We start from the raw sequence: 19,846 nt of genomic DNA on the forward strand, positions 1-19,846 counted from the left end.
AATATCGAAGTCATTTAAAAATTAAATCATGAACGGGTGAATCGAGATCGCGATTTTATAACGATTTATCATGCAGGCCTAATCCCACATACACCATCCTGCTATTGTAAACACTTACTGGAGATCCAAATGTGTTTTAGCTATACATAGTTCCCAATAAATTTACAGTTTGAGTAACTTTGGCTAAAAACTACACATTGATTGTTAAGGCTATCACTTTAAAATTAAATTATGTATTTGTGATTTTTAAAGATGTATGTCATAAGTAGGAGCAAACGGGCTTGAGACTGGTCATAGACACGACAGGTCAGGGATAACAAAGTGTTTAGAGATGGACTAAAGGCCTGGACGAAAATCATTAAAATCCAATGACCAGACTGATTTAAAAGCTATATCATAAGCTGTGTCTACATTCAGAGTATTAACTGCTCAACAAAAGAGACTTTTGAATAAATTGTGTGAACGTATTGTCCTTTTAGCGGCTGAGCTAACAAACGTGCTAACTGACATTTAGAAACTTAGCAAGCTCGGAGAGCTTTGACCTGTCTTCAACAACTCTTTACTGAATGAAATAATGTACAACCCTGAGAACAAAATGCCAGAGGTGAGTAAACGGCCAGTATAGAGAAAATGGAAAGAAACTCATGACTAGTGCTAGCTTGTTACTGGCAGGCTAGCGTGTTAGCTGTTAGCTTGCCAGCTACAGTAGTTCAACTATCTTTGTGAGCAGTCACTTAATTACCAAGCCACTGGAATCACATATTTTGTGTTTTTTCCTGGAATGACCAGGGCTTTGTACATTGTTGGTTTAGTGTTTTTTTTGGTATTTTAGGAAAATAAGAAAAATATAGAATAATACTGGCCTTACCCTTAGTTTGATCCACTGTCTACATTCAATATCATACATAAGCTGTTACCAAAGCAGAACAGTTAAACAGTGTGTGGGTGGTATGCGATTCCTCTATGCTCTTAACCTTGTGGTTTTGTCTGACAGTATACATTGGCACCATGAAGGTGTAGCACTCCTAGCAGCCTGCAATTGAGGTATTCTCTCTTTCTCTTTTTCTCTCCATCTGTCTCTCTCTGCCTCTGCTGGCTGGGCTGCTGACACACTGGAGGATGACAGGTCAGCAGGAATGACTGCAGTATAACTGGAGCTGGGCAGGGCTATACTGAACAGCCTGTCTGCTGCTCCTCCTCCATATGGTACCATCTTTCTCACGCATAACACAGACACACACAGGCACACCCTTAAACACTCCCACTAAGCCACTGCAAGAAGACGAGGGCGTTGCCTACAGCGCACAATGCCTTCGATCGTGTGTGTGTGTGTGTGTGTGTGTGTGTGTGTGTGTGTGTGAGAAGGGTGAAAAAGCATGGGCAGGACTTTGGGAACCATCTGCCTGTAAGTGAATTAGGCTGGGTTGATTGTCTATACCAGGCCATTGAGCTACAAGATGCGGCTGCTGCTGCTGACATGATGAGGTCTTGCTTAGTAGACAGACGACTCACCCTGCTCTGTTAAAAAATGAATGAAAGGGGATTGAATCCTCATAAAGTGGCAGAAAAGTGTGGAAGGACAGCAGCATATCTCCCTCTGCGAGCCAGCATGGCCTTGACCCACATAACAGGGGATCTCATTAGTCACCCAATCAGTCAATCAAATAATTTAGTCATTTTTTAAAAGCTAAATACAACAAATTTACTTCTCAAATGTGAATATTTGCTAGGTTGCTTAATCTTTTATTATAGTAAACTAAATATCTTTAGATTTTAGACTGTTGGTCAAAAGGAACAAGCAATTTAAAAAAGTCACCTTGGACTCTGCTAACTTGTGATCTTCATCTTTTCTTTATTTTACAACATTTAATGATTTTAGGGCTGCAACTTTTCTATTTATCTTCTGATTATTTTGTCAATTTAAAAAGTCCAGGGTGGCCTCTTAAAAATACTTTTTTCTTTTTTTCTAAAGCTAAAGATTTTTAGTTTACTATCACATAAGGCAAAGAAAATGTACACAATGTTTAGGCTGGAACCAGAGAATGTTTGGTACCACATAACACATTCTAAAACTGTTTTCCTCTTAGACCCAGAGCTAAAAACTGTGTCCCAGGTGAGCTGCTCATATCAAATCATGATTTGTATTTTCCACGTCCTGTACAAACAGAAGATATTGCACAAAAGGAATTGTACCTCCATTTTTTTTTTTTTTTTACATTTCACAAATGATCTTTTCACTCTTAAGAGGTTGGTGGGTTCGTTGGTCAATTACCTTAATGGCTTCTTATTCAGTTATGTGTTCAGTCAGTCATGGCAGCTCATGATCTGGTCTCCTTTGAACCTGTGTTGACCCTGGCCTGTGTTGAACCCATGTTAACCAGTACAGGGTCAATCTGTGTGCTATTCTTTTACACAAAACCTGATGCCTGTTGCTCAGGAGGTAAAGCGGGTCGTCCTTTAAACTTTGACGGTTCGATCCCTGGCTCCTCCTGTCCGCATGTCAAAGTGTTCTTGAGCAAGACACTGAACCCAAAGTTGCTCCTGATGGCAGGCCAGCGCCTGGCATGGCGGCTCCGCCACCATCAGGGTATGAATGTGTGTGTGAATGGGTGAATGAGAGGCAACTTGGAAAGCGCCTTGTCCGGTAAGGTAGAAAGGCGCTATATGAATGCAGTCCAACTATGGACCTAGACCTAGACTACTGGTTAGTCACTCACACTTGTCAGTTGGAGTTACTCAATAAATGTAGGCTGTAAGCTGATTACATTCTTGTTATATATATTATTTATGTTTTCCACTCCATTGAGTTTCTACATGTAAACACTTTGATGTTGACAGAAACGGATAATCCGAAATATAAAACACCTGAAATTTTAGCTTGCATGTTATGCAGATTTTGATTTATGCAAATAATGAGGGACAAGCAAGTGATCATATTATGTAACTCCACATCCTGACATCCTTGCTGTAATAAATCTCATATTAGGAATATTAGTATGCATGTCACTGCAGTCAGTGTGGGTGCACCATGCTGCTTTTGTACAACAATCAATAGTACAAAACTCCTCATTCTACTATTCAAGCTGCTCACAACTTCAAAAACAAAAGCCAGACTATTATGTAGTGACTCCACTCCACTCCGCCACAGTCTGATGTTAACTTGTGTCCCTGTATTCTGCTTTTTGTTTTCTGTGACCATTCCCCATGCAGTTTCTGCAGTGGAGTCCACACTCTCCAAATGTTACACAAGTCAACACAAAGCCCTGTAATAAAGAGGGGGGGAAGGGGAGGAGACACGCAGAAGGGGAGAAAATATAAACTGTAATGAATCTGTTAGAGCTTTATGTAATGCTTAAATTGCTGCCCTCCCTTGAGAATGTTGAAGTCCTTATGCACAACCATTTCCTGCATGGACACACTGTATATGAATATAGATGGAGTGCTCTACCAGGGTTCAATGCTTACATCTTGTTCTAGTGGCCCTGTGAGAGCCCGTGGCTTGTCACACTACAGGGCCTCAAGGCAATTTTTCCTTTAACACGTTCATTTTAACACTTACATTTTTGCATCTTTTTCTTACGTAGAAGTGTTTCTGCTCTAGGTCTGTGTTGTGAACTCGTTTTGCTTCCCCCCCCCCCCCTGTAATTATTGCTGATTTTGATGTGAACAGACATCTACAATACGTAATTGTGACGTCATGTTTTAGCCCATGGGATTTATGCTTTCGTATAGCAATAAATGCCCCTTTTTTAACCATTTATCAGCATTCTTTTGCTGCCACCACATAAGATAAGATGATTGTTTCACAGGTGATTAGTGACATATGTGTTTTTTTTTGTCACAAGACAGCAATATTAATATAAAGTTTTTTTTCAAAATCAGTATTCTGTATGGCCATAATGCAGCCGTACTGTTAAACCATGCTAGTGACATGTAACTAACTTCTAGGTAGATAACACTTAACTGTCCCTTGTTTTTGTTTTTTTTAAAGATTATTTTTTGCGCTGCTGCAGGACTCAGCCAACATAGGGCAAACGCTGTTACTGGGTGAGCTAGAGGCCGCCCCTTAACTGTCCCTTGTTGTGCTGTGGGTCCAATAGAAAGCTTTCAAGGGCCATAAGGTCTACAGACTCACTTCTTGAATCATGAGCATGAAACCTAGATGTAATGTGAAAAATGTAACGTGTCATTTGTGTTTTTGTTTTGTGCAGAACCGTGAGCTCCAGATCATGAGGAAGTTGGACCACTGCAACATAGTCCGCCTGCGCTACTTCTTCTACTCCAGTGGAGACAAGGTCAGTTGGCTGAGTGTGTCTGAGGGTCGTCTCTGGGCTGCATATTTAATTGTTTAATACCACACTGCAATTTTAGTTTCACCAAATAGAATATTTTTATTTTAAGTACTCGCTTTTTCATCTTCAAGAGCACCTTAAGGTTCCCTGGGCTTACTGAGTGTTTTACATTATTGAGCCCTTGGCTTCAGTCAGAGTAGTAAAATAATTGAGCTTTCTCCCATGTTCAGGAATGTCATGACTATTAATAATCACAATAGTAAGAAATTGAAACTCACATTTATGCCATCGTTTTTTAGCCATAGTCTGTTTTCTTTTCCTGGGACTTTTCTGCCTCTTTGAGTTTTTTTGTATTGCCTGTGTTGCATTTTGAACTCTCTTTCTGTCAGCTGCACCATCTCCCATATGTCTTTCCCCTGGCCTTAACAAATTCATTAGTGCATACATTGGATTGTGACAGGGAAGTCTCTCTCTCTGATTGTGGCGCGGCCATGCTGCCTGTCTCTGTCAACCATTGGAGGTCCCCTGGAGACTACAAGGCTGGACTAGGTCATTCAACAAGCTGACAAGCAGGCAGAGGTCCACATGAACCTGGCAGACATGCTGATGGGACTATACCCATGACTCTGCAGTTAGGAATGCTTCCATGTTGTACACCTACCGAGGCCAAGGAAAGCTGTGGGGGCTTATAGAGGGGAGGTGATGATGAGGGTGGGTGGGAGGAAAGATGGCTGAGAGATGGGTAGGGTAGGCAGAATCTATTTGTCAGACCAGAGGGTATCAGTTAATTATAGACTCACCCGAGCCCTCCCCACCGTGCTGTAAGCTCCACCCAGGTCCCACCCCTCGCCTTATGCCATGTGGTCACTGACCTCTGGGAATGGCAGCTAATTCTTGGTGTACAGCGGTGACTTGTCACATGACCCTACACCTTCCCAACTTGACTTTCCCCAATCACAGTATTTTCTTATTTTGATAATCCACTATTTTATCTTTTATTACTTTCACCTTTACACCTTTTAAATCCCCCCCACCCCCTCCTGTGTGTCCCCCTTCCATGTATCCATTTCTACCTCCTCCTCTTCCCCCTAACGGTATCCCTCCAGGCTAATTATGGAGACTGGCTACGTGTTGTTGGTATGGGGATTTACCACCCGTAGAGCCTTGACTTAGAAAAGAGAGGGGGGGGAGGCTAGGGAAGTAGGCAAAAGGTAGTGTCACCTGGATAGGGAGGTTAGGGGATAGATGGAAAGTTGCAGACAAGTTGATAGATAAATGACAGATGTGTAGGCAAGGCCGAGATAAGATAAGGTCTGGTGTGTGTAGGTGCTGGTGGTGTCCTAATGGGAGGGTTCATGCTGGGTGCAGCTGTGAACCAGGCTAGGACTGCTGCAACTGTAGCTGCCAGCATGTGCCCAGGTAGTCTTATGTAACTGCTGGCATGTGGCGTGCTTGACACACACAGTGTGCTTTTACCCTTTAACCACTTGTATAATACTGTTCAAACAGAAGGCCACAGGTCCAAACAGCATAGACAGGTAGGCAAATAGCGGTTTAACTTTTACCGCTTCAAAATATGCAGTCACAAAGCATAGCAGTATAAAAAACAATTGTTGTGTTTATTACATTGACATAAATAACTAATATGAATTACAAAATTCAAAAAACATTGGAGGCATGGCAGGATTAACCCACTAGGGGGCCTCGGGGTAAAAACATTGTTGACCCCACCTGTCCTCCAGTTAGAGTGCGAATCGGCCCGCATTTTTCTGTCCGAGCCCGGCCCGCCGACAGAGCAGTAACCGAACCCGGCCCGAGCCCGACAGGCATTAAGATATTTATGTCCCTAAAATCTCGTTTTTTTGTCATATTAATGATACATACGTTTGTTTGTGTGGAAAGCCCGCTTTTATTAAGCAACTGTAGGAAGACATTCGGAAATGTCAACAGACACGGGGCAACAAGCGCACGTTAACACAGGCGCGCACCTACATAATAAGCTTTTTTAAATTTCAAATGTTCAATGCCTTATCGCGCTGATGTGACCGAGCCCGACCCGAACCCGAACATCATTTCTAAATATCTGTCCGAACCCGGCCCGGCCCGTCGGGTACCGCTGGGTCCCGAGAGACTCGGTTCGGGTATCCATCCTCTACCTCCAGTTTCTGTTAAGTCCAGTGCACACAACGGACTACTATTTCTTATACTGCACTGTAACGTTTTTTCTCGTATTTTATCTGTTTTTGATTTTTTTTAATCTGTTTTCATGTAATGCACTTTGAATTGCCCTGTTGCTGAAATGTGCTATACAAATAAAGCTGCCTTGCCTTGCCTTACTAGAAGCAATTACACAATTATTATTTGCACAGAGACCCAGAAACCAACCAGCTTTCCAGTGTTTGATGGTAATGAGCGGCGTGGTAATTTGATTAAATTAGTACAGTGTTGGTTGAAAATGTGCCTGTTTGGAACGGGCCGATTGCTTGGCCTGTGGTATTGCTGGTTGTAGAATTCTCCAAAACCAAATTGTACCCCAAAATTACTTACAGAAGGACCCCAAACCTCTTAATATGCAACTCCACTGTATAGCCTATTACTGACTTACAGTGTAGGCTACTTCTACATCAGAGGAAGACATTGTGCTACTATATTTCCCTGACAGAGAACGTGGCAGATTCAGAATTTAGTCACAAAATACCACAATTAAAATGTGGAGTAATTAGACAGTTGCCTCATGGACTCATGGCAGTGCGCGACCCACCCGGCCCGTGTGTGTGTGTTTTGTTTGTGTGTGTGTGTGTGTGTGTGTTTGTCAACAATATTGCATGATATCACCACAGTTTAATGACGGCGGCGTTGTCTAGTTTCGTCTCTCGTGCGGTGTCCATGTAAGCAATCCGCTGTTGCTCCGGGAAAGCGACGAAACGTTTGGTTGTTAACTAGGGCTGGGCGATATAAAAAAATCAAATATCACGATATTTTGACCAAATACCTCAATATCGATACCGCAATGATATTGTAGTGTTGACTATTGGTGCTTTCACAAAATATTTACACAATGAGATTTATGTGGATAGAATGACTAAGTGGGTAAAGGCAAATAATAGAACAGTTACAACAGTCTGGTAAGTTCAGAAAATGACATAACTTTACTGTAATGCAACCTTTAAAACCAGGAAAAGACACCACTTATCAGGGCATTTTTAGGCCTTTATTGACAGGACAGCTGAAGAAATGAAAGGGGAGATAGACTGGGAATGACATGCAGCAAAGGGCCGCAGGTCGGAGTCGAACCTGGGCCCGCTGCGCCGAGGAGTAAACCTCTGTATATGGGCGCCCGCTCTACCAACTGAGCTATCCAGGCGCCCAAAGACAACACTTATGCCATATTACGATATCCAAAATCTAAGACGATATCTAGTCTCATATCACGATATCGATATAATATCAATCTATTGCCCAGCTTTATTGTTAACGTTATATCCAGTAATTGGGTAACGCAAAACAGTCAAAGCCGTTGAACCTCCCCCCGATGCTGTACAGTGTCATCAAATCTTTTTTTAAATTGCTGCAATCAACCTAGGGAAAAGACTGCAGGTTAATGTGCCCCTCGACATCCCAATGTTGCTCTCTAGTGGCCAATATTCTAACATATACACATACAGATGTTAATAGACAGACTGTGGATGAACAGCATTGCTTGTGGGTAATGAGCCAGGTCTGGTGTGTAGTCAGCAGACCTACAGGATTTGCCAAGTGAGAGTGTATGGCAATGCCAATGTCTGACTGTGGCCATAGCAGATATTTATAGACTTATTCTTAGATCCGTAGGCTAACGTTGCAACTGTCTTCATTAGTGTGTTCCAAAATAAGGATATTTCACTCACCATATGTACCTCTGTCTGTGCTCCTTGATTTCACAGATCCATTAACACTATTTATCTGTAATCATATGGATTTATGCATTATGTCAAGTGCTGACTTTTGTAATGCGTGTGTCACTTATGGCAATCATACTCAGGGCACATGACCAGGAAGCACAAACCCACAAGCTAATATAAGCTACACATGTAGAAACTGACATGCATACTGTATATTTCTGCACAGATTCCATCAATCTCCTTCTCTTACACAGTGTAGCATAGCAATTGATGTTGATATATAGCTGTTAACAGTTATTCAGGTGCAAGCAGTTTTTCGCAGCAAATTAGAGGTTGAATTATTTAGCCAGGCGTGACAAAGGAGCCAATCAGATCTCCGCCTTGCTAACCATCTGGGAACACACAAAGGAAGTGGCTTTGTAGTGAGGCAGGAAGTGAGTAATCGCTGTTGCTAGGCTAAATATAGCTTTGATCGCGCTAGCAGGAGGCGGGGTGGCCCTCTATTCGTCACAGATGTTATCAATGAGTGTTTTGCTTGTGGGTGCGCACACACACACACACACACACACACACACACACACACACACACACACACACACGCAGCTAGAGGAGAGAGACACACAGATAATGAGTGTTAGGGGGGAGGGTGATGCCAGTGACGGATGAGTGTGCAAACGAAGCTACCCGTGTCTGAGAACTGTTTCAGAAATGCTGCTCATCGTCACTGATATCTGTATACGTTTGTGTCTCCCAGTCCTCACGGCCCATTTCATTCAGTCACCATATATGTATCTAATTGTCTGAGTGTGCGAGGGAGCGAGCAGTCGGTACAAAGCAGGGCATTGAGCTGACAGAATTATACCACCTAGTCTGTCTGGGAGCTCTTCACAGGCCTAGCTCGCTCATCGTGCATTGCAGACCTGCAGGGAGCCAGCTCCTTCTACCGCCTGCGCTGCATGTTGGGCAGACTTTTAACACTGCTAACAGATGGGGGAGGAAAATGGATACGGACACTCGGTACCAGACCAAATAAGAGGGAGAGAATAATTAAATTAATTCAGGTTTCAAGCCCTGTCATATTACCCCAAGACAGTATATCTCACAGGTGTGTGTTTAATGGTTGGAAACTGGTACAGTACTGGTTCCACGAGAAACGACATCCAGCTCTATAGTGCTATCCCCTCAAACACTGAGTGACCGCTAAACACATTTCATTACAGATGTGTTTTCTATGTGCCAGTATGACTCAAAACACTCCTGGCTATAGTATGGTGATACAAAATGGTGTTTACAAATGTGTATTAATCTACCACTGAAAATAGTCCCCGCCTAATGCACTATTTACTGCTGCTTATTTTACTGCGGAGTTAAAAAAAAGACTACAGTGCCCAGCTGTTTAAGGTAATTACTGAGCATGTTTTAGAAATTAAAACTATATATAATAATAAAAAAAAAAAAAGTAAATAAATAAAAAGTAGGAACCAATGGGCTTGGAGCAGAGTGTCACAAGCAGAGCAGGGAGGTCAAAAGGTATTTAGGGATTGACTTAACCATTGTTGGTTTTGGTATTTAAATGTGATTTGTGGACAGAAGGTAGTCTATAATATTGCTCGACTTATCCTTTAAATGCTGTTGAGGGAAATGAATGATAAAATGATGATTAAATCACCCTTGCTCATGTATTTGTCCCATTAATCAGGCCAAAGTGTTTTCATCTGAAGTCTAGGCTGTTACTCCTAACAAACCATTAGGGACAGCATGAATGAGTATGTGAGTGAGTTCCTTTGTGAATCTAGGTGTTTTGTGTTTCATTTCAGTACGAGCTGTGAGTGAGATTTGACTTGATCTCAAACAACACCGTAGATTCAGGAGGAACACCCGATGACTCAGTGCTGGCTAACTCTGGTCAGAATCAAAGGAAAAAGGAAGTGCTAGAATAATTGGGTGGAGAAGCCTCACATACAGCATCCTTTCAGGGTCACTGTGCTCCAGAGTAGATCGTGCACAACCCCGCCCTCCAACACAGGCCTCCTCCAACCAGGAAATGATATCATTGTCTGCGGCCACTGTTGGAGTACAGGACGTCATGACACATGGTTGTGTGTTTCCTGCCCTCGGGGGACGAGTCCTATACAGTGGATTCCCAGTAAGACTGCGAAAAAACATCAGCTCACAAACAGCTTGACCTAACTGCAGACACAGAGAGGGAAGAGGAAGGGGTGGGAAGAATAAATTCTCTAAAATAAATTGACATATTAGGCAGCTGGAATGTGCATGGATGTGCACATTTGTAGTTGACTAGGCTGCTTGACATGACAGTTTATCATAGATTTTTATTTTAATTTTATTTTTTATAGATTCTTTTTTGGGCTTTTCCGCCTTTTTAATTTTTTGACAAGACAGCTAAGTGAGAAAGGGGCGAGAGAGGGGGAGACATGCAGGAAATCGTCACAGGTCGCATTCAAACCCTGGACCTCTGCATCGAGGCATAAACCTCTCAGTATATGTGCGCCTGCTTTACCCACTGATCCAACCCGGCCACGTTTATCATAGATTTTAAAAATATTTTTCATACTAATATTCTGTGTGTCCATGTTTTTGCTCCTCTCCAACAGAAAGATGAAGTGTATCTGAATTTGGTTCTGGATTACGTTCCTGAGACTGTCTACAGAGTGGCCAGACACTACAGCCGAGCCAAACAGACTCTGCCCATGGTTTATGTCAAGGTATTTAAGTGTGTGTGTGTGTGTGTGTGTGTGTGTGTGTGTCCACTTCATTACCAAAACCTGGCAACCTGGGAAAGACAATATTTAATCAAACTACCACACAAGATGTAATCTTATTACATCCTCAATACTATCTCAGTAGAATACAGTATATTATATCCAAATATTTTCGCAGCACTGCATATTACCCATCTCCAAATATGATGTCTCCGTTCCACACTGTGCACCGATCAGTTGTCACTTTTGGAATATTTCACTGACTAATAATAATTTTTGCAAAGGCAAACATTGCACGTTTCCTGTCTCTTCAGTTTAAATGATGTTCCTATCTCAGTGAAATGCCGTAATTGAAAAAAAACCACTGCCAGTTAATTAGTCCCACACAGCAGAGGAAGCACTCCGTTACCTTTTTTAACGACACGCACCAATATAAAAATTAATCAGTACAGGAAACGTGGGATGAGAAGACCTTGCACCTTGCATGTTGGCTCACCAAATTAATACAAAGAAGCAATTTTTGTCATCTCACAAGAAAACATGTTAAAAAGATGTTGCCTGCTTTTATTTGAAATGTTGGTTTAAAAGATTTAATGATAGCTAAACATATTTTGCACAAAGGACATGAGAATCAGTTTTTGTATACACACTGTATATCCCTAATCACCAAAATCACTAGTTTCTGATAGAATCAGCGAGGAGAAAAAAGGACTTGCAGTTGCAGACACGTTTGTGTTTGACTGGGCTGCAGTTGATTCTTAAGTGGTTGTTTCCAAAGTTGAACCCTGTTCTGAAAACTAAGCTTGCTGTTTGTGTAGGCTTAACTTGATGTGTTTCTGTGTGCAGTTATACATGTACCAGCTGTTCAGGAGCCTGGCCTACATCCATTCGTTTGGGATCTGTCATCGGGACATCAAGCCCCAGAATCTGCTCCTGGATCCAGAGACTGCCGTGCTCAAGCTCTGCGACTTTGGCAGGTGAGACTCAGTAACCACGTCATGTTCCATCAACAGTAGTCAGGTTTTTCCTAGCATTTAAAGGGACTGTAAAGTGTTCATCTGAAGAGCTTAAATGTGTAATGTTCCTTCACAATTCTAGCAATACTCGGTTTTCACTTACACACTCTTCTGTGTGAATCCCAATGACAAGGCTTTCCTTTAGGTTCATATTTCCCTTCTTTTGGCCAACATGCAGTAGAATATGGTGATGATAACGATTATGTGCTTTGATTTTGTGTGCAGTGCTAAGCAGCTTGTCCGCGGAGAGCCCAATGTGTCCTACATCTGCTCTCGCTACTATCGAGCCCCGGAGCTCATCTTTGGTGCCACTGACTACACTTCCAGCATAGGTAGGCTGACTTCAGCTGTCACACTCAACACTTTAACCCTTAAGACACTAAATAAGCTTAACCTTAGCAAATACATTATATTATATGTTACTTGTGATTGTATTTGATTGTGAAATATAAACACATTGTAAAAGACAATAGTAATCCGATGTTCTGTATTATTTGCCAGATATCCAGAGGAGCGTGGTCATCTCTGGCCCTCTTTTGCCTGTATCTGACTTCTTTTTCCTTTTTTGTGACCTGCTTTTTCCTGTTTAGATGTGTGGTCAGCCGGCTGCGTGCTGGCAGAGCTGTTGCTAGGACAACCAATATTCCCTGGTGACAGTGGAGTGGATCAGTTGGTTGAAATTATAAAGGTAATGACCAGGGTGACCCACAGAGTGTAAAAGTCTTCATATACAGTAAAAATACTGAAGGAGTCCGTTTCTTTTTCACAAGTGATGATTAATTCACGTTAAAGACATATTGTGTCACGTTCTTGTCTGTCCTGTTCTTACCAGGTTCTCGGGACTCCAACCCGAGAGCAGATCCGTGAGATGAACCCCAACTACACTGAGTTCAAATTTCCCCAGATTAAGGCACATCCTTGGACTAAGGTGAGTCAACAGGTACAGGAGCCCTTTTACTTCTCTAAGATCCACCGCATCTCTCATCTCCATGCTTGTGTTGTCAACATACTGTACTTGCATGCTGCTCCCAACCATCCATCACATCTACCCAACAGAGCTGCATGAGGCCTTCATAGCCCATCCATTCATCTTCGTCCGCTTATCTGGTATCGGGTCGCGGGGGTAGCAGCTCCAGCAGGGGACCCCAAACTTCCCTTTCCCGAGCCACATTAACCAGCTCCGACTGGGGGATCTCGAGGCCGGTCAGTAAAACTGACCGGTAGACCGAGAGCTTTGCCTTCTGGCTCAGCTCTCTTTTTGTCACAGCGGTGCGATAAATTGAATATAATACCGAATCCGCTGCGCCGATTCTCCGACCAATCTCCCGCTCCATTGTCAACTCCTTCACTTGGGGTAAGGACTCATTCCCTACCTGGAGAAGGCACTCCATCGGTTTCCTGCTGAGAACCATGGCCTCCGATTTAGAGGTGCTGATCCTCATCCCAGCCGCTTCACACTCGGCTGCGAACCGATCCAGTGAGTGCTGAAGGTCACAGGCCGATGATGCCATCAGGACCACATCATCTGCAAAAAGCAGCGATGAGATCCCCAGCCCACCGAACTGCAACCCCTCTCCACCCCGACTACGCCTCGATATCCTGTCCATAAATACTACAAACAGGATTGGTGACAAAGCGCAGCCCTGGCGGAGGCCAACTCTCACCTGAAACGAGTCTGACTTACTGCCGAGAACCCAGACACAGCTCTTGCTTTGGTCGTACAGAGATTGGATGGCCCTCACCCCATACTCCCGCAGCACCTCCCACAGTATCTCCCGCGGGACCCGGTCATACGCCTTCTCCAGATCCACAAAACACATGTAGACCGGTTGGGCATACTCCCAGGCTCCCTCCAGGATCCTTGCGAGAGTAAAGATCTGGTCCGTTGTTCCACGACCAGGACGGAATCCACATTGTTCCTCTTCAACCTGAGGTTCGACTATCGACCGAACCCTCCTTTCCAGCACCTTGGAGTAGACTTTACCGGGGAGGCTGAAAAGTGTGATACCCCTGTAATTGGCACACACCCTCTGGTACCCCTTTTTGAAAAGGGGAACCACCACCCCGGTCTGCCACTCCTTAGGCACCGTCCCAGACTTCCATGCAATGTTGAAGAGGCGTGTCAACCAAGACAACCCCTCCACACCCAGAGCTTTAAGCATTTCTGGACGGATCTCATCAATTCCTGGGGCTTTGCCACTGTGGAGTTGTTTAACTACCTCAGCAACCTCCACCAGGGAAATTGACGACAATCCCCCATCATCCTCCAGCTCTGCCTCTACCATAGAGGGCGTATTAGTCGGATTTAGGAGTTCCTCAAAGTGCTCCTTCCACCGCCCTATTACCTCCTCAGCTGAGGTCAACCGCGTCCCATCATTACTGTACACAGCTTGGATGGTTCCCCGCTTCCCCCTCCTGAGGTGGCGAACGGTTTTCCAGAAGCACCTTGGTGCCGACCGAAGCCTTCATAGCCCGCTCTGAGCTATTAAGAATGACTGACTGACTGACTGACTGACTGATAAAACACAGCCAAAAGACTCAATCTTACACAGTTGTCATAAAACCTTTTAAATAGTTTTCTTATTCATGTGAAGCATTCTAAGGTTTCTATGAAATAATCTGAGGAGTGCTCTTGTTTTTGCTCCTTTTTGAACAGTCTTGAGAAAGGTAGCAACTGTCACATTTACATTTTTCAGACAAAGTCGTGGATTAAGGAAATGCCACAAAATCCTTTCAAATCCCGCTGTTTAAACTGAAAATGTCTATCAGAGTTTCTTCCTTGGTTCTTGACAAAAAGGTTTTCACCCCTCAACAGTAGCATGCTATGGGTAATTACATTACGTTACTTTACATTTATTTGGCAGATGCTTCTGACTGGCTCTTAAACATGTTTTTAGGTTTAGGTTTTAGGTGTTGAACCTGTGTCATCTCAGTTACCTCACCGTGTCTTGAGCCACAAAAGTCCATCCTGCTCAGCCAGGTCTTACTTTGCTCTGCGTTATCTTTCACATTATTAAAGACAGATTCTCCACTTCATGCTCAAAGTTTAGCTGTTTTAATTCATGGTGAAAATAAAACAGGTGGGAAACAGTAAAGGGACATCTGGCTTCCCTCAGCAGTCCCACCAGGACCGCAGCAGCAGGTCCTCCTGTTGGCCTCTCAGGCGCCGTGCTGTGGTTGCTCTGTGTAACTGCGTTCAGTCAATACGACTGTTCACTGCTGCAGCAATCAACAACATTCATTCGTATTCATTCATTCATTCATTCATTCACTCACAACAAACTATCACATTTGACTGAGTACATTAGGATTTATAAAATATATATAATTTTTTCATTTTCAAGCACAAGTTCATTTTTTGTGTGTGTGTGTGTCTGCGTGTTTTTATTTAACACTTGAGAACAGACTTCAAGTGGTAACTACTGACATCCGTGTTTGTGTCTAACTGTTGTCCAGGTGTTCCGGCCGCGTACACCTCCTGAGGCCATCGCCCTGTGCTCTCGCCTGCTGGAATACACGCCCACGGCTCGCCTCACCCCTCTAGAGGCCTGCGCACACTCCTTCTTTGACGAGCTGCGCGACCCCAACGTCAAACTGCCCAATGGGAGAGAGAAGCCCTCCCTCTTCAATTTCACCACCCAGGGTATGCACACACAGAAGATATTCTGTTAATTAGTATAGAAGACTAAAGTAAACCGACAAATATTTGCTTAACAAAATGACTAACAGTTAATCAATTATCAGAATAGTTGCTGATACATTTTCTGTTGAGCAACTAAGCGTTTAATGTAGTCATTGTTCCAGTTTCAAAACATATTGGCATTGGTAAAATTGACTGGTATCAGTGTCTTTGTACGTTTTTCAGAAGTGATCCTATTTGTATTCATGAACACTAATGACTGAGCTTCTGCTGTATGCCTCAGCCTTTTTCTATGAATAGGTGTTCTCATACTGTGAAATGCTAGCCTATATACCCTTTAACTAAGTATTTAACACACTACTTGGAAATTTGACAGAAATAATCTCCTGTGTCATCTGTTTTTTTGCCATCAGATTTTCAATAGTATTATTCACACAGATCTCAAACTGTTATTAAGCATTAGTTACCTCTTACCACTAGAATATATTCCGTGCTTCATTTACTAGTACAAATCACCTCTTCCATCGATGGCTAACATGTATTGTGATCTCTGTCTGCTATCTATCCAGGAGTTGCATGAACTTTATTAAACTGGTAACTTTTTCTTTCTCTTTCAGAGTTATCCAGTAATCCCTCTTTGGCCTCCATACTCATCCCTGCCCACGCCCGCAGCCAGGCCGCTGCCTCTACCCCAACTAACACCTCTGCCACTACAGGTTAGAGTCACGCTTCCTTTAACAGGCACTTCTTTAATGCCGCTTGAAGGCTCTTTTTATCTGTTGGAAGTACTGGTTGTGACTTCTATTGCTGCTAACTTGAAATATAGTGTTAAGCTCTCGTGGTCAAGATATTTCATTTTAAGTATTTCAAGTTGTGTAGAGGCTGCTATGCAAGTTGTTGCTCTGACCAGAGAGAGTCAGTTGCTTACATTTTCCACACACTGGCTCAGTTTCACACATGTATGCCTGGGAACCCAGTGTGACCTGTAATCACTGAGCAGCTTCAGTTGGGTGTTAAGGGTGTTGCTTATACGCTTTGACTCCCAGCAGTAGCTCTGTAACTCGTTTCCTACTTGTATCTACTAATCTCCTTACTTATTTGTTTGTAACTGTAACTGATCATATCCTCTTCCTGTCCACAGATGGCAGCAGCACAGAGCGAGGTCCCAGCACCACCACCGCCTCTGCCTCGGCCTCCAACTCCACCTCCTGAGCCCACAGACGACCCGCCCCGCCCCCCCGGTCTCAGCCCCGACCCATGGCCTCTCCATTGCCCCGGGCAGGGGGTGAGCTCCGCTCTGCTCAGCTCTGCTCTGCCCTGCTCTCCTCCCTGACAGCAGCGGAGCGATGCTGAAGCAGCCCGGGTTCAACAGCTAGCCAACAGCCCCATGCCATGACCACAAACCACGCATCCCTAGTCTGCCTCTTTTATCCCTGACTGGCCCCCCTCATCCAGCTGTTTGAACTCTACTCCATCCTCCGTCAAAGGCGTCTCTCCATGCCCTTTCAACGGGGGAAGGAAAGCGCAGGGCCAGAGGTGTTGTCGACTGTACTATGGATAAAAGTACACTGTAAATGTATACACAATGCTAGCCTGCTAATGTTTGTAAGAGGACAATCTGTAGAAAAAAGTCCTAAGCTGTCCCCCCTTGGCCCTTTCCCTATCTGGCCTTCCTCCTTTGTCCTCCACCATATTGTCCCATTTTTCTGCATCCTCATCCTTTGACCTCTGACCCCATGTGTCCCCTGGTTGATCCCCCCCCCCCCTTGGTTTCTCCTGTAGTGCATGGCCTGATTATGGTTAGGATCACCCGGGGGTCACCCTGCCCTCTCCCTTCTCACCTCCACTTCCGCAGACAAGGCATGAGGCTCACGCACGGGTATACACACGTACACACTCATAAACTCACACACACATGGGTGCATGATGATCCTGATGTATGTGGAAAGAAGCAGTCCACTTGCAGGGGTAACGTTTGGACAGGTTTTATTTTATTTTTTTTTATTTTTTTTTGCCCAGGTTGTTTTTAAATGGTCAGAAAAGTTGTTTTACTCGACCTTGTTTTTAATTTTTGTTTTGTACTCCTGGGCAGATGTTTTTGGATTGCCATGTGCGATGGATGTGACATGTATCTGGTCCTGTGTGCTTGTATAATATCTACATACAAAACAAACATGCATACATACATACACAGTTTATATATTACTTTTCCTTATGTATAAAAAGTATATATAGATATATGTATATTAACTACAATGGTTCAGAAATCATTTATGGTGAGCTCATATCTGGCAGAGCAGTGGCAATATTTGCTGCTGCCTAAAGACAATAGATATAGATAAGGTGGTGTTTTTGTTTTCTTTGCTGGAGTGTTGTTAGATTCCAGCAGTCACTTCCCTGTTCTCCTGTGTTGTCTGTATAAGGCTGTAGATGGTTTTAGGGCATTGCTCTATTCCCCATCTTTGCACCGACGGTCTGTAACAGTGTTTCTGTGGCAGTGTTTCTGTGGCAGTGCAGTGTCTAGACAAACGTCCCCCCCCCCCAACCATCTTGCTCTTGCTCTCCGTCTCTGTGAAGATTTCAAGATGTTTCTTAACACTTCTTTTCCCCCTCAACTCCTTGAGAAGTCCCGGCGGTGGTCCCTCGGCTCACCTCTGACTCTCTCGTGTTGTGACAACTGACTGAAGTGTTAGCCTAGCGTTCTTTCTTCTCCACCTGCCGCACATAGAGCCACTCGGTACAGTGTCGAACGACTTACTTACAGAGAATACTCACGTAAAAAAAAAAAAAAAAAGTGTATATACAGTATAAATGCTCCTCACCAAAATTCTGACTTGTATGTTTTTTATGTTGATTCTTTTTTCCATGTTGCCAAGGTATGTATATATGCAGACCCATGTACTGTTTATGAGCAAAAACAAAGATGACAAAGGGTAGGGAATGAAATGGGAAAAAAAAAAAAAAAAAGATTTAAAAAACAAAACAATCAAGGCAAAACTGATGTTGTTCATGGATATTGTTGATGATGATGATCAGCTTTATCCAGCCATATGTTCAATCTTACCTGTACAGTAGATGACAGCTGTATTATTGTAACAAGAACTAGTCATGTATAGTGTAACTATAGTTTGGAGTGCCTTTGCTTTCATACACCTTCGCCTTCCCCCCCCCCCCCCCAATTGTGACTCTCCCTTCGGTGCTGTTGAATGTCCTGCAACACATGCACACACACATTCTAATCCCCTCCACTCGCACAGCTTCCCCCTTCATTGCACACTTAATGTAATATACAGACATTTTAAGGATTTTTTTTTTTTTTTCCTTGACTGAAGATACAAGTAGATGAGTGTTTATTTTAATAGATGTTTTATCTTGGACACACATGCACGCACAAACCTGTATACCACAGTCCTGGCATGGGCTCCGGGGCATGAAGTGGGTTGGGGGGGGGGGGGTCGTTGTGGATGGCAGCAGGGGTTAAAAAGGCCTCATATACTGTAAATATACAGTACAGTTTCTGTATTACTCACAGTGTTGGTTCCGTTACCAAAGCCAAACAAGATGTAGTTGTGATGAGCCATCCTCAGGGGCAGTAATGTATTCTGTCTCTTTTTTTTTTTTTTTCTCTCTAGATATTTGGTTGTTCCTCTGTCCTCTTGCTTGTTCTCCTTTCTGTCTGCATACTAGGAGGGGGGATTCAGTAGCACCTAAGGGTTCGAGTCATGTAGCCTCTCTTGTCTCCTGCTTGCTGTAATTTTGCATTCATGAACGTGTTGCTACCCTCCACCAGAAAGTTTGACCACCTCACCCTAGCCCTAACTCCAGTTCAATAAAACGCCACAAAGGTTACCAAAAAAGAAGATGAGCAAGTACTAGCATATATACTAGTTTGATATGCTAACTGGGGTTAAAGAAAAGAAAAATCATAGAAAATACAACAAACATCCTGTATAACAATACTACTACTTGAATGCCTCTGTTTGTGACTGACATTTTTATTTCTTTTTTTTTTTGTTCTGTGAAGGTATGCTAAATGTGCACCTCTGTAAATACTCCCTCTGCGTGGTCTGAGGAATAGTTCCCTGGTACTGTAATTTGCATTAAATAAAGAGTAGGATAGCCTGGAAATGATCAGGGCTCTTTGTCTGTCCCATCTTCTTTTAGTGAGAGTGCAAAATCGGTATGTATAAAACCTGTTCAGAGTATACTATTTTGGTCTATTTATAAATATTTTAAGAAAAGTGAGAGCGTACATGTTCCTCATTAAATGTTTCTAAGTGTTAAGACTTGCTCT

General features: G+C 43.2%; 1 protein-coding gene across 4 annotated transcripts in view; it reads left to right on the top strand.

Moving 5' to 3' along the window:
• The window catches only part of gsk3ba (glycogen synthase kinase 3 beta, genome duplicate a), a 34,208-nt gene extending 14,520 nt beyond the window's left edge, over window positions 1–19,688 (top strand). For 2 of the 4 annotated variants that reach the window (XM_078262064.1, XM_078262067.1), the window contains exons 3-11: window positions 4,212–4,295; window positions 10,789–10,899; window positions 11,743–11,873; window positions 12,138–12,244; window positions 12,503–12,600; window positions 12,745–12,852; window positions 15,369–15,555; window positions 16,170–16,268; window positions 16,694–19,688. In XM_078262064.1, coding sequence (XP_078118190.1) covers window positions 4,212–4,295; window positions 10,789–10,899; window positions 11,743–11,873; window positions 12,138–12,244; window positions 12,503–12,600; window positions 12,745–12,852; window positions 15,369–15,555; window positions 16,170–16,268; window positions 16,694–16,764 — 996 coding nt within the window. In that variant the 3' untranslated portion in view covers window positions 16,765–19,688. Of the gene's footprint in view, window positions 1–4,211; window positions 4,296–10,019; window positions 10,320–10,788; window positions 10,900–11,742; window positions 11,874–12,137; window positions 12,245–12,502; window positions 12,601–12,744; window positions 12,853–15,368; window positions 15,556–16,169; window positions 16,269–16,693 lie in introns of those variants that run through there. The other 2 variants (XM_078262066.1, XM_078262068.1) reach the window with 2 other exon arrangements.
• The last annotated feature ends 158 nt before the right edge of the window (window positions 19,689–19,846 follow it).

Source organism: Sander vitreus, chromosome 11 (genome assembly GCF_031162955.1).
Source record: "Sander vitreus isolate 19-12246 chromosome 11, sanVit1, whole genome shotgun sequence".
In the NCBI taxonomy this organism is placed as follows: Eukaryota; Metazoa; Chordata; class Actinopteri; order Perciformes; family Percidae; genus Sander; species Sander vitreus.